Here is a 15137-nt window from a genome sequence, read left to right as displayed (position 1 = left end):
CACCCAACCCTGGTTCCTGCCAGCTGGAGTGACTGCCCTGGGTTCCTCTCACTGTCGGTGGGGATGAAGGAGGACTTTCAGAGCACATTTCATGCAGCCTATTTCCAGTGCAGGGTGACACCACTCCCCCCTGGGCCCCACCCTGCCCCACCTGTGCTGGGTTCAGGGAGTCTGTTGGCACAGGGGGCTGTGCCTGGGGCTGGAGGAGGGACCTGGTGCCCCCATTTCACAGCAGTGTCTGCAGGGGAGCTGTAGGCTGACATCAGCCTTTCCCTGGCTGTGAACACCAGAGCTGTCCCTCAGGAAAGCTTTGCTGATGTGCCTTGCCTGTCACCCATGGGAGACTGGCAATCCTAATTATCCATGCAAATACTTCCAAGGACAGATGAGGCCCCACTCCACTGTCTGCCCTGAGAGACACTAAGCCATCCTACAAAGATGCTCCAGGGCCTGGAGCCCTTCTGCTCTGGAGACAGGCTGAGGGAGCCAGGGGTATTTACGTGGAGAAGGGAAGGCACCAGGAATATCTCAATGCAGCCTTTCAGTACTTAGAGAGGGTTTATGAGAATGGTGGGAACGGAGTTTTTAGCAGGGCTTGTTGCAACAGGATGAGGGGTGATGGTTTTAAACTAAAAGAGGGGACATTCAGACTTGATATAAGGATGAAGTTTTTTACAGCAAGGGTGGGCAGGCCCTGGCACAGGTTGCCCAGAGAAGCTGTGGCTGCCCCATCCCTGGAAGTGTCCATGGCCAGGTTGGACAGGGCTTGGAGCACCCTGGGCTAGTGGAAGGTGCCCTGCCCATGGCAGGGGGTTTGGACTAGATGACCTTGAAAAGTCACTTCCAACCCAGCCTATTCTGTGATTCTGTTATTCTATTGCCTCTCACAGGTTGTCAAGTCACAGCATCACTTCAGGGCTATGTACAGGTACAACATGGGATTAAAACAATCCAAACTCCTACCCCTCCATAATTACCTGTTTAATTCCAGAGACCTTTGCTCTCTGGTTAGTCACTGGTTCTGATCTTGCTTAATGTAATCAGTGTCTAAGTAAGTAATACACAGATCACCAGTCAGGTGGTGGTGTAGCCTCTCTGTGATGTACCTGCAAAGTGGCCTTCCCTGGACAAACAGCCATGCTGGCAAGGGGATGCAAGTATCCTAGGGAGCTCCCAGTTCAAGTGTGTGCTCTTCCTCTCCCGGCAGAGAAGTGCAGCACTCACTGGAAACCCACTCCTGCAGCGGGGTGAGCCCTACTCTGGCAGTGGGGCAGCTCCTGCTGCTCCCTGCCCTTGCCCAGGACCAGAGAGGGGGGAGAAACAGCCGTGATGGGAATTGCACTGACCGTGTTCCTTCCCTCTGCTTCCCCTTCCAGAGCACCGTGGGGGACAGGCGCTGCCTGCAGGGGCACCTGGTGCAGCTGCTGCTCCGTCACTGCGAGGGGCGCGCGGTGGCGCGGTGGGCGCGGCGCTGGGGGCTGCCCACCGACCTGCTGCCTCCTGGCCTGCCCCAGGAGCCTCCAGAGCTCCACACCCGAGAGAGGTAAATACCCTGTACACTGCTTGTCCTACAAAGACTGTGTTTATCTGCTTAAAATCATCTGCCACAACGCTTCCCTGGGAAGATGATTTTGCACAGGCTTCCTCCGTGTGCTCAGATCCCGCTGTGGCCCTGTGCACACTGCATTTGTTTGTCATGAGCCTGGAAACGTCTGTGAAAGGAGCATTTTAAACTCATCCTGAGTTTGTCACAGAAGCTCTGTGAGATTGCTTCATGCTGCAGAGGGTTCTTAGGTTTCCTCTGCCAGATCAACAGTGCAAATGAAATCATGGGACTAGGACCTGAATACTGAGGTTATTACGCATCTGTCAAAGTTTTCCATATGCTCTGCACCCCCACTGGACTGTAACCTGGTTTAATGCCTTTCAGGAGGCTTATGACCAAGAAATTAATTGTAAAGTTCCTTAGATTTTTTAATTGTATTTATTTTCTTCCTTCTTTTACAGCTCATAAACCATTTTTCTTCCCAGTCTGTAATGTTGGCCTCATCCAAATCTTTCAGAAGTATTGAGAATTTTTGACATTTGGGGTCAGATCCCAGAAGAGACACATGAATTGAATAAGTGAGCTTGAGAAGCTATTAGCCCCCTCATTAGTCTCTGTCCTCTTTTCTTCCTCTGAGGCAATCCCAATAACCCAGTGCCATGTTCCCCTCCTGCTTTGGGACCCCCCTGTTGTGTGCACCAGATGAACCTGCAGTAGCCACAGTTCCTTCCCCAACAGGAGCTCCATTCTCTTTCAGGCCCTGGAAGCAGAGATTGAAAAGAATTGAAAAGTCCTTATGTTTAGAAGGGTTCTTACAACTCCTTGATTTCAGGTGTTTAGAACTGTGCAAACAGCCCCAGTCAAGGATCTCTGTGAACCTGCTGGTGTAGGAGCAGAGGGGAAGGATAGAGAGGTGAGGGTAGCAGGTTCCACACTGTGTGTAGACAAAGCTATGCCAAGTTGAGAAGAGGCTCAAAACTTAGGATACCCCATATACCCCCTGAAGTGTCAGGAGCTGTGTGATCCCCAGGGCAAGCTGGATCTGGAGGAATAGCAGGGCTTTGAAGTTCTGTTTCTGAGTATTCTGTGCTGTGTCTCTCTGAAAAAATGTTCCAAGATCATCCTCTTCAGGCAGCAGTGCCCCCATTTCACAGCTGCCCAGCTGTGCTGCACCAAGGGAGACAGGCTCTGTGTGAAGAAGTGACTCAATGCAAATGATTTGCTGAGCCCCAGTTCACTGTCACAGCCCTGTGAGCACTGGTGACCTGCCATGTCTCAGTGACTGTGTCCGTGGGGTGTTCCCAGAGAAGCTGTGGCTGCCCCATCCCTGACCAGGTTGGGTGGGGCCCTGAGGAACCTGGTCAGGTGGAAAGTGTCCCTGTCTGTGGCAGTGGGGGTGAAGCTGGATGATTGAGGTCCATTCCAACCCAAACTAGTCTGTGATTCTCTGATTCTATGTTTATTCAAGTTCTTCAGAGAAGGCATGTTTGCCACCCTTTTTTTACCCTTTTCCCCCTGCAGATATTCAGGCTACTAAAAGTCTTGGGGAACCTGCAGAGCTGGCAGTGGATGCTGCATGAGGGTCCTGTTAGGATCTCACCCAGGGCTGTGGAGGAGATCTGGAGCCTCAGGCTGGATGAGGCCCATCAACACAGAGCCCAGAACTCTGTGCCCACACGAGTTCCTGAGCCAAACCTCTGCGAGGCTGCAGGCACCACAGCCCATGGGGTCAGAGTCATTACCCTGCCACCTTGCTGGTCTCTGCTCATTCATGTGCAGGAATTCATCTAATTGGATTCTGTGCAGAGAAGAGGACTTATCCCTGAGTGCTCATGCAAATGCAGGAGCTGTGGGCTGTGGTTGTGGTGCAGCAGAGCTCAGAGCTTTGCTGTCATTCCAGGAGCAATAACATGTTTCCAGGTAGAGTCAAGGCTTTTTACAAAAACCAAAGAGAGGAAGCAGTAGGTTCCTTACAACTCTTCAGTTGCTGAACATATCAGCCACCTTATTCCAGGGTGTTATGCTTGACTGGAATTGGCTCTGCCTTCCACACGTCTCTCTCTTACCCTCACTGGTGAAACATGTTGGGTTTTTTGACATGGAGATTGGTGTTTCTGGTTCAGAAGGGAGCTGGGATTAGAGGAAGTTTTATGCACGAGTCTGCACACCCACGGTCACCTTGTGTGGCCTGGGGGTTCCTCTTGTTGCTGCAAACGTGCAGTGTGTGCAGGTGATTTGGGAGAGTCCTTTTACCTGGTGTTCTTACAGCAGGACTTTCCTCCTGGGCCATATGTCCAGTTATGAACTCCAGGTAACAGCTAGGATCTGTCACTGGCTGCCTGGTTAGTGCCAACACCTCTCTGTGGGATAAGGAGACCATTTTAAGAAGACCAAGCCTGAGACTGAGCAGGACTATCTGCTCCAGTGGATTTATCATCAGGTTTGCTGTCCTCAATGTTACAGCCTGTTTCAGTCTCCTGCAAAGAGGTGCTTATGCTTTCATAACTAAATCAGTACTTTTGGAGCACAGCTTGGACTCACCTGAAGGTGAATGAGACCATGGTGTATTACTATGTTTTTAATGCTGATGATTTTGGAAGGTCTCACAGATGGCTTTGAACTGTTCATGGGTCATGGCTTTGTGGATCTGCTGTTTCTGCTAGTGCAGGTCTGGTTCTTGTTCAAGCCCCACGTCACCTCAGGAAACACGACACAGATTGAAACACTCTCTGCAAAGAACAACTCCAGAGGGTCTGTGGCGTTTCTGGAGCACAGGAAACTCTTGTCTGTCTAGAACATGGTCCTGCCTCGCTCTGATGCACTGCTGGAGCTGCCCTCCTCCTCCTCCTCCTCCTCCTGCTTCTCCTCCCTCCTAAAGCCACATCAGCCACCAGTTGGGAGCCAGGAGGTTTTTGCATGAGGGATAAGCCCTCAAAACACAAAGAGATGGTTACAGGAGTGTGGCTGAGCCACAGACTGTGCATCTGGAGATAAAACTCATCACTGCATCTCTGTGCTGTGGGACTCCTGTGCTGTGCCAGGTGGAGGGAAGGCAAGGCGGGGAGGATGTGCTCTGCCCTGCACGAGGAGTTGGGACAGATGAATACAAGCCTTTGTGCTGCAGTTTACTCATCCAGTCATGATCCCTGCTGTAGTGGCTGCTATAAAGTCAGCAGAGCCAGGGAACCCCATAAAACAGTCTGGCTGCCTTGTTTATTGAGCCAACAAAGCCCCAGGTTCCCAGAGAGGGAGTTCACACTGCAGAGAACAAGGTGGCACCAGCATATAAATGACATCATCTGTCTCTGGTCACACCATATGGGGCTCCTGAGCTCTGCAGGTGAGAATATTCCTGGAGACCTGAGCCTACACACCTTCATTAAATATTTTACACAAATATTGACTTCCCCATGCACACAAACCCCAGGAAAGAGTGTTTGTGCAAGGAGAGCTGCTCTGCTACAAAATTAGTCACGCAGGCTCCCAAACACAAGGTTAGTAAATAGTTTCTCAAATAATGAACCATTTCAAGTTTCTCTGGGAAAGAGACTATCCAGAAATGTGTGATGTGTCCAAAGTAGCTGGATCTTTTTGATTAATTTCTTTTCTCTGATTGCATCATCTGGCTGAGCCTCCGGAGCAACATGCTGACCTTCGCTTCTGAGGGCATTTCACGAGACTCTGCTGCATTTGGAACAGAAAATGTGCTGTGTAAGATCCTGTTGTAGGCAATCATTTAGCTCATTTCTGCAGACATCTTCCAACATTCCCAGGGAATTAATTCACAGAGACTGAGTTTCTCTGTGTGGTGCCATCAGAAACCCACATGGAAGGAGTAGCACAAGCAGGGCACACACTCTGTGGGTTCAGTTGCTGCCTTCCCCAAAACAGAGAAGGGTTTGAATCTTTATTTCTGAACTTTTTTTCATTTGATCCTTGTGCAATGTAGGACAAATGTCCTTGTGCACCCTTTGTGACCATTTTACAGGGAAGAGGATGGAGGAGGAGAAGCTGGATGGCTTCAAGGAGGTCTGTGAAGCCTTCCCAAGCCATTGCACTATGAAGTGATGAGGCAGATTCCCCTGTTCCCAGCTGATGGGGATCTGCGTGTGGAGCAGTGTGAGAGGCTGTGTGTGAGTGGGGCAGAGTGAGGCTCCTGTTTGGACACAGTTTGGACACAGTGCTGCTCAGAGCTGACTCTCCACTTGGTGCCACACCAGCAGGCTCCTATGTTAGCTCGGAGGCAAGAATCACTAAATCTAAAATGTGTTATCCCTGAATGTGGAAACAGCTGCCCAACTTTGTCATCCAGGTTCTGGGCAGGAGGGATGAGCATTGAGGACAGGCTTGGGCTCTGACTCCAGCAAGTGGTGTGGGTGTTCTCTTCAGTGGATACAGAGACTTCTGGGAAAGGAATGGAAAGAGAGGATGGGCCTACAAGAAGGCTGGAGAGGGACTTTTCACAAGGGCCTGGGTGACAGGACAATGGGGGATGGTTTCCCACTGCCAGAGGGCAGGGTTAGATGGGATACTGGGGAGAAATCCTTCCCTGTGAGGGTGGGCAGGCCCTGGCACAGGGTGCCCAGAGAAGCTGTGGCTGCCCCATCCCTGGAAGGGTCCAAGGCCAGGTTGGATGGGGCTTGGAGCAACCTGGGCTGGTGGAAGGTGTCCCTGCCCATGGCAGGGGATGGAATGAGATGGTTGTTAAAGTCCCTTCCAATCCAAACCAGTCTGTGATTCTGTTATTACAAGATGAAAGATTGAGATTACAGGGAAAGTGAGGAAACAGTGGGTAAGAGAAAGTGGCATGGGAAAAGAGAGAGCTGGGGTAAAATAAACAGCATGAGACTTCCCACTCTTCCTCAAATCCAGGATTTCCTCCCATTGCATGGCTCAAAACTGTTGTATCTGATTTTGTGCAGGGTAGAAGAGGCCACAAAAGCAGATAATTATAAAGAGAGTAAGAAGAAGGACTATTACCAGCTTCCTATTCCACGGGAAAATATTCACTTTTTGCAGACATGGGAAGAGACACTGCAGTGCTGGGAGAAGGTGCTGCAGGTGAGTGTTACCTGAGATTGACTTTGCAGGGTCAGGGAGCAGTCTCTCCCTCCTGAAGCCAAGAATAGCTGCTCCTTTAGGTTTGTGTGAGTGGGGGAACGTGTCAGGCATTGTGCCAGGAAAGGTCCCTGCAGGGGTACTCAGGTGCTGTGGGAGTCACCTGTCTCTGTAGTAGTTTGCACAAAGAGCTACCGTGGTTGGAAAGGAGATTCTTGTGCCCTGGACACACTGCCCAGGCCCCTCTCAAGCCCAGCAAGTGTCTGAGTGCAGGAGGTGTCTGTGTTGCAGCCTGGGCAGGTTGTTGGCGTTGACATGGAGTGGAAGCCTTCCTTTGGCATGGTGGGGAAGCCCCGTGTCGCCCTCCTCCAGATGGCAGTGAAGGATGAGGTGTTCCTGTTGGACCTGCCACGGCTCTTCGAGCAAGCTGAGGAGGAAGAGGAGAAGGAGAAGCTCCCCCGATTCATCCAGAGGCTCTATTCAGATGCTGCCATCACTAAACTAGGTAACACACCTCTCTTCTCCCTACCCTGGGGCTTCACACAGTCTGCTGTGTCATTTTATTCATTCCTAGATTTTCCTGGAGTTGTCATTCTCCAAATCCACTTGCCATGGAACCAGCTTTTGTAGCCCTGGGTGTTCAGGCACCACCAGGCCAGGAAGCAGGGTGACCAGGGGAATCACAGAACAGTAGCATATCCTGAGCTGGGAGAGACCCACAAGGATCACCGAGTCCAACTCCTGGCCCTCCACAGACACCCCAACAATCCCACCTGGGCCCTCAGAGCGTTGTCCAAACCCTCCTGCAGCTCTGGCAGCCTTGGGGCTGTGCCCACTGCCCTGGGGAGCCTGTTCAGTGCCAACCACCCTCTGGGGGAAGAACCTTTCCCTGAGATACAACCTAAACCTCCCCTGACACAGCTTCATGCCATTATATTTCCCCATTTCAGATCAGAGCCAAGATTTCTGATTTAGCTTGCACTCTTGGATTTGGGATTATCCTAATTCCATACTAAGCTCCAACTGACACCCAAACCTCAGTGGTTTAGGGAAGTCTGGCAGCCAGAGCTTTCTGGATGTCCCTGTCCCTGCCCCAGAGCTGTTGTGCTGGACACCAGAGCTCTCTGAATTACCATACCTGGTTTTTTGGGCTTTTGGCAGGATTTGCAAAGCCTGGATTTCAAGGACAAATTCATAATTACCTTCCCAGATTTTAAATAAGTTGGTCTTAAACTCAGAATTTTTCATCCACCTCTTCTCTCCCTGGATCTGCAGGAGCATCTTTTGGGAACAGGAGAGTTGGGAGCCAATCTTTTTCCCTGTTTGAACAGTCTTCCCACCAATGTCTGTGTGTCTTTTGTCAGCATTTTTGAAGTAGAAGAAGCTGCGGTGCTTTAGCCTGAGTTTTCTCACCTGTGTGATTTGGGCTATTTTTTTTCTCCAGGTTATGGGATGTCTGGAGACCTCAGCAGCCTTGCAGCCACATGTTCTGCTCTGAAAGACACGGAGAAGCAACTGCATGGTGTGGTGGATCTGCTCACAGTGGACAAACAAGTAAGGATGAACACATCGAGATGTGGGAAGTTGTGTCTCCTGTGTGTACTGGTGGGTAACTGTCCTGAATCCACAGCACTGTCTGTTTGTATCCTGGATTGGCAGGGATACAGCTACATGAGTAAACAGACCATTTCCTCTAGTGTGTTTGAGGTGTTGGGATTCTGTAAAGCATTTTGTTTTCATCAGCTAAAAGGTTAAAGCCTGCAATACTGACAGCTTTTTCACAGCCTTTATGAAAGGTCCATTCAGCCAGGGCAAGGTTTCTGAGCACAAGTTATACTTGAACTTAAGAAGACTAAGTTCTTGTAGGAATTCTGCTGTCCCAGGACCATGCAGGATTGAAGCAGATATGATGGAGTTAATGATTTGTGCAGAACTCTAATGTTCCTTGGAGGGCTGCTGGTGGGTTCAGCACAGGAATTTCTGGTCAGCTGAAGCACAGCTGTCCCTGGGTTTGCACACAGGAGCTTTCAGCAGTCTGCAGAAATGTTGAGCATAACAATTTTAATGGGTAAAATGTACAGAGTGTGTTTAAGGCTGTGGGTTGGGGTGAAGCAGATCTTTGGGACTGATAGCTTAACCTGGGAAGTGCTGCAGGGGCTGACGTACCTACCAACAGCTATTGCCTCAGTTTAACCTGAGAAATGGCAGCTTCAGAAAGGGTTGCAGCCCAGGGTGGCACAGGAATGCCTTTTCTCACTGGGACAAGGAGGAGGAAGATGCTGGTCTTTTATTGAGTGGGTGCCTAGCAGCCTCCAGCACAGCTGAGCACCCAGAGCCCTCTGAGGAGCCCCAGTCCCAGCCCTGCAGCTCTGGTACAATGCTGTACAACAATGCCCTTTTTTTCCTTCCTTGGCTAGGAAACAGATTTCTCCAGCAAGTGTGTTTGTTAAACAAATAACCCGACGCCGTTTATATCTAATGCCATCCCAGCCCTTGTCTGAGACAACGGGGTTCGATATGCCAGGCAAGAGATGGACATGATAGGGCTGTGCCTGGCCCCACCCGCTGGGACACGAGGTGGTGAAAGCTGTTTTATAACCAGGTGTTTCTTATCTCTTTGTTTCCATCAGCTGCAGAAGGGCTGCAGTGAGTGGAGGAAGGACGGCCGGAAGGTTGATGGATTGTCCCCGGAGCACAGCCACGAGGAGAGAGGGGTCAGGCAGCAGGAGAAGGGACTCAGCCTGCTGGTGCAACATGTGCTGGGGAAACCTCTGGATAAAACGGAGCAGCTGTCAAACTGGGAGAAACGGCCTCTCCGGGAGGAGCAGATCCTCTATGCAGGTCTGGTCCCTGTCCAGTGACACGGAGGGGGCACCTACACCTCCAGGTGTCCAGGACAGGTTGTGTTTGGCTGCTCTGTCACCAGGAAGGTCGTTAAGTAGCAAAGGAAGAGAATGGCTTTGCAGATTAGTTCCTGTTCAAAGGAGTCAGCACATGTTTTGTTTGTCCTTTTGCGGACATGGCTTTAATGGTTGAAGTTTAAACTGTCCAGTGATTCATTATTTCCCTTATGAAGGAATTCCTGTGCTTTGCAGATTTTGTCTGATGAAACATCACCTCAGTGGAAACTCTTCTCAGTAACTGAAAGGAAGAAAGTCCACTTCCTTCTGCCTCATTTCACAGCCTTCCTGGGAAACAAATGCTGTGTTCATTTGTCACAGTGAAGTGCTTGTTAGAGCCGGGTTAGAAATGGGCAGACGTGGTGTCAGAAACTGCAGCACAGAATCAGGGCTGTGGAGGGACCAGTGGAGTTTATTGCTGATTATCCCAGAGTCAGAAGTCTGGGTCTAAATCTTTTCCTGGGGCATCAAAGGACAGTCTTTGCTGAAGCAAACCAGCCCTTTGTTAAATTCAACTATCCTTGAAGCTGACACAGTTCCCACAAAAGTTAATCACTAGGACTTGTCAAACTGGCTGGGAGACTCTGGCAGTTCCCGTTGCAGGAGCAGAGGCACACAACAATGCGTGTGGGCAGGTGATTGCAAACAGCTCAGTTAATGCCTTCTCAGATATTGCAACTCGTGGGGAAGTTCCCTTCCCATTGAGAGATGTGGTGAGGAACCGTGGGCAGGCTCAGGGACAGTGGTGAGGAACAGGGGCTGTCTGGAGCTATCAGGTGGTAGTTGGAACAGCCACACTACAGTTTGGGTTGTGTTAGAGTGGAGAGGGCAAGGGCTGTCAGTTTTGGAGATCCTACCTTGACCCTCTGTGACTGTGTGTTCAGTTATGAGGCTTCTTGAACCACTCACGGAGCGCAGGGTATGACATGAGTGACTTGGAGCTTCAGGGTTTGTTCACAGCTTTTACAAAGTTTTACAAAGTTTTTTCACAGTTTTACAAAGGTGGGGGCTCTCCCTGGCACCAGGAAAGCCTCTGGTTTACTTTTGAATGGACCCAGCTGAGGCTCATATCCCCTTACTTTCAGCCTCTGACGCGTACTGTTTGCTGGAGATCTACGAGAGGCTCTGCAAGGACCCAGAGAGCTTTGGGCTGAGCTCGGACCTGATGGAGAGTCTGGTGGGAAAACGGAGCGTAAAACCCAGGGCAAAGAAGCAGCTGAATAAACAAGAAGCACTGTCACCTTCTGGACAGGTTTGTAAACATCTTCAAAGAGCTGCTTGTTGCTCAAGACCCCTGTAAATCATACCCTGCTCGTTCTCAGTCATACCATGAGCTATGCACGGCGGGCCCGTTTGCAGCCTGTTCTCAGGACTATTGCAGCAAACATCCTCCTGTCCCTCCCTCTCTGGAATGATGTGCTTTCTCTTTGGCCTGCCTAGGTTGATTTCCCTGCACTGTGAGGCTCATTTGTCTTCACACAGTGTTGGTGCAGATCTGTGTGCAGAGTCCAGTGAGCCTTGCTGGTGGAAATCTCCTTCCATGTTTCCTCGGTGCTGTGGGTTTGGATTCTGTGACCGAGGTGTTGCATCCATGAGGTTTCAAAACTCTGACCTTCTTACTTTTGATTTTACTAAGCTTCCACACCTTAGTTTCACACTGAGAATGTCTCCTCAGTTGTGTCTGGAGTACAAGTGTACAAAGTTGAAAGCAAACGATCCATCAAAAATGCCTTTCTGTTGAAGATTTGTCTCTGCCTCCCTGCACAGCACCACAATCCAGGACTGGCCTCTCCCAGTAGACTGTGTTGTCCCAGAGCCTTAAAACTCCACTGGCCATAACTTGGAGCTGTGTGACTCTGCTTAAGTATCCTGGAATGTGACTGGTTCCTCTCAATAATAAAGTTTTACTTTCGAAGTGGAACCCGTCCAGTGGTTTATGCACCTTTGGAAACCTCAGCAGAAACCCCATTTTGTTTATTACCTCAGAAGACTCAGTGTAACTGTGTATCCTTCTGAGGAGCCCCAAATGTGTGCCGAGTTCCTGAAGTCAATGCCACCTTCCATGGTTGGGCTGAGCTGTATCCACCTTGTCAGGTGTGTGTAGAAGAACAGCATCCCCTTAGTCCTCAGCAGGCAGTAAATCATGGAACTGCTCAGTAGCTCCCTAAGCACTCTGCTCATGGGAATGCTGTGTTACAGCAGAGCTGACTGGCTGCTGCAGAGATGGGAAAAGTGAGTACTTCAGGCTTGAATTACCTTGGGAACCCACGGGTCATCTTTGTGTTCTGTACAGTCAGATCCATAAACCGAGAGGCAGTTGGTAAAACCTGGACTGGGACAACAAGAAAAGCAGACTTCTGACTGCATCCTGCAGGACTTCAGACTCTCTTTCCCAGTGTTTCCTGGTCCACTATCTGAAGTGGGGCTAATGACTCTATTCTCCTTTATAAAGCTTTTTGCTCTCTGCTGGCATGAAACGTGAGAAAAAAGCTACATCTGACCGTGCTGGCCAGTGGATAAACACTGGTGAGGGCCAGCTGCTGCTCCTGCACATCTGTTTGAGCAGCAGCAGCAGCCAGGGTTAGTGTCTTCCAACTGCCTTAGCACTGCAGGGCAGCTCCATCCTTTGTCACAGCCCTGTCCCAGGACAGGATCCTGCAGGAGCTGGTGACAGCACAGTCTGCCCCGTGCTGCAGAGCCCTGAGCTCAAGGACCAGCTTCTGGGAGGTGCAGCCTCACACCAGTAGAGCTCCTGGATCTGAGCTGGTTCCCAGGGTCAGCCCAGGTGGAGCTGCATGATGTGCCACAGCATTCCCAGCCTTGAGCCAGCTCCTGCAGGGCTGACTCCCTGCATAGGTGCTGGCTGTGTCCTTCAGCCATCCCAGCTGATTCAAGTTCCTGGAGTCAAAAGCTGAACACTGGAAGTTCCTTAATAACTTCCCTTCTCCATGAACTTAGCTATTGTACTTCTGGGAGCCTCCCAGTGCTGAAGTCCTCCAAGTGCAGGAACTCCCCCAGCAGCAGATATTCAAAATAAAACAAACAGAATTCAGGCTCTGCCTATTTTTAACCTTCCAAAGATAACAGAGCTGACGTGGTTGCTTTGTCTACCTGTTTCTCCCTCTGTCTGTGTGATCCCCTTCCCAAATCATAGCTTTGGCACACATTTATTAGTTGCACACTAATTCAGTAGGGGAACAGCAGCCTTGATGATGTTTCTTTGACTTCATGCAGATGGTTGTCTGTGTAGAGCACTGAAGGCCAGGCTGGCATTTCTCCAGGGAAAGGCTGCAGGTCTGTGGATTGGGTAGCCAGCTGACCAGTGAGACAGTGACTAATTCAGAATTAGCCCCATCACATGCTGCCTCCTGCCCAGGTGGGAGTGGGCAATGTGGAAAGAGGGAAGGAGGATCTAGAGGTGTTGCAGAGCATGGTGTGATTCAGGTGGAAGGAGACAATGGATTTGTTGTGGGGAGGGTGAATGCAGGGAGGTGAAACACGAATGTACTGGAAATCAGCCTTCTGCTGTTTACAGATCTCTTGCCTTTCTGTAGCAGTGCCAAGGATCCCAGATGGAGACTCCCCGTGGCCCTGCCCCTGTGTCCCCCAGGGAGTTCAGCGTGGTGTGTGATAACATGCTGCAGGGCCTGGGGCGCTACCTGCGCTGCCTGGGCGTGGATGTCCGCATGCTGGACAACGAGGACGACCACAGGAAAGCTGCTGAGGTGAGTCAGGCACACACAGGTGCATGTTCACAGCTGCCACTGTGCTCCCTGGGGATGGCTGCTCCTGCTCTGGAGCTGCACTGGTCATCACTGGGCCAGACAGGCAGTGGGTGCAGGAGCTGCCCCGCAGGTGCCTCCCCCTGTCCCTGTGCTGAGTCCCAGCTCTCTGGGTCAGTCTGAGAAGCTGTGCCACCTGGCAGCTGGTGGCAGCTGGTCCCTGCAGTGGTGTGTGGGCTTGGTTCTCTGCTTCCAGCAGAGAGGAGGTGAGCAGAAACTGCTGTGATCTCACTCCTATTTGTATCTGTTTGTGTCATCAACAGCTGGAGCAGCTGAAGTCATGAGAAGAACACAAGCAGAGTGTAAAGATCATAGAATCACAGAATGGATTGGGTTGGGAGGGACCTTAAAGATCATCTCATTCCAGCCCCTCAAAGATGTGACCAAGTGTCTTTGGGGAGGCTGTGTGTTTGCAACAAGACAAAAGTCACTGAAAGGAACCCGAAATTCACTTAGATTTCTAATGAACTCCAGTTTGGGCTTACAGGAAAGGTAATTGTTTGCCTTGTGTCCAGGTCCTTGTGTCCAGTTGGACAGAACCATAATCCAAAGATGGCTGTTCAGTATGGAAGGGAAAATGTCCATAATCAGTGGCCGTGAAATGTCCTGGCTGGCCACCACCTTGTGAGGTGACTCGAAGGCGATCAGCCACAACTTGCTATGACTTAACTGCAGGAGTCTCTAACACACATGGGGACAGTGAACATTGATTTGGGCTCCCACAAGAACTCTGATCCTCTGCTTCCCAGAGGAGAGACACGTGCTGCTTCATTTCAGACGTGTTTCTGCTATGCCAGAACTGGAGATATCCAGCCCACACAGTGTGTGCTATCAAATGTGCACGAATCACCCGGCTTGGTGTGCAGGATGTTTCCTCTTCAGATGTCTGCTTGGCCTGAATCCGGGGCAGGCTCTAACTTCTGCAGAAATAATTAATATCTCCTCCCCGCCAAACTTGCACAAGTCATTTAAACAAACCAGTTCTCACTGCTTCCCCCCAGAGCCCCGTCTCCGCTCCTCATCCTGATACCTTATCGTGCCACGGACAGGATGTTTGACATTGCTTTCTCTATGGTGACCGGACAAACATCCTTTCACTATCAAAAGCCCTTGGAGTGTTACTGTATTGCAGAGCCTTTGATCTGGGCTTGGATAATCAAAGATAAAAATAGACTCCTCCCACCCTGCTTTATATCTGGCTTGTCCTGATTTAATCAAAGTTGAATGTTGACCACCCTACGCCCAAAAACTTGGAAATGTTACTGCAAAGGCCAGGACGGGGTTTGGATCCAGGTCACTGAATACAAGATAGACAGTTTGGGTGTTGTCCCAGCACGGTCTCAAACTAGTGTCACCAGGAATACGTGAGTGTGTACAGAGTTAGTGTTTGTTCTTCACTAAAGTCTTTTCACTCAGGTGATTTATCAGTCATATTACACATCTTGTGCCAAGAACTCCTGCACCACCTGGCATTTGCTCTGTGTTGTTCTCATTCCTGTTGCTTGGTAAAGTGGCTTCAAGTATTGGTAGGCAGGTAGGTTTGGTCCATCACCCTCTATTATTTGGGATCAAGCTTAAAAGCCTGTGAACTTCATCATCTGTGCTTGGCAGCTCTGGAATTGATTTGTTTTATTTTAGACTAGTGCCTGTGGCAGGAATTGGTTTGAGAATCCCCGTTCCCAGGAGGTCCCTGTTCCATGGACGTGAAGTCCATGTCCTGAGTTCTGCTCTATGTTGTGCTGTTGTTATTGGCTAAATGTTTTATCTTGGACATCAGTTGTCGTGGTGAGTTTATTGTGCCAGATCTTCAATCTCAGATGTGCGGGCATGTGAGAGCAGGACCTCTGACAC

At 50.3% G+C, this 15137-nt stretch overlaps 1 protein-coding gene across 2 annotated transcripts in view; it reads left to right on the top strand.

The window, feature by feature from the left end:
- Positions 1–15137, top strand: part of EXD3 (exonuclease 3'-5' domain containing 3) — a 277268-nt gene that overhangs the window by 129644 nt on the left and 132487 nt on the right. For both annotated transcript variants that reach the window (XM_027896917.1, XM_027896918.1), the window contains exons 11-17: positions 1377–1543; positions 6469–6607; positions 6896–7109; positions 8049–8158; positions 9235–9445; positions 10590–10756; positions 13059–13229. In XM_027896917.1, the coding sequence (XP_027752718.1) occupies positions 1377–1543; positions 6469–6607; positions 6896–7109; positions 8049–8158; positions 9235–9445; positions 10590–10756; positions 13059–13229 (1179 nt within the window). The remainder of the gene's footprint in view (positions 1–1376; positions 1544–6468; positions 6608–6895; positions 7110–8048; positions 8159–9234; positions 9446–10589; positions 10757–13058; positions 13230–15137) is intronic.

The sequence above is a fragment of the Empidonax traillii genome, unplaced genomic scaffold (genome assembly GCF_003031625.1).
Source record: "Empidonax traillii isolate 1590-97213 ecotype Southwest subspecies unplaced genomic scaffold, ASM303162v1 scaffold520:size1094406, whole genome shotgun sequence".
Classification (NCBI taxonomy): domain Eukaryota; kingdom Metazoa; phylum Chordata; class Aves; order Passeriformes; family Tyrannidae; genus Empidonax; species Empidonax traillii.
Note: the sequence above shows the minus strand (reverse complement) of the source record. Positions and strands in the feature narration are given on the sequence as shown.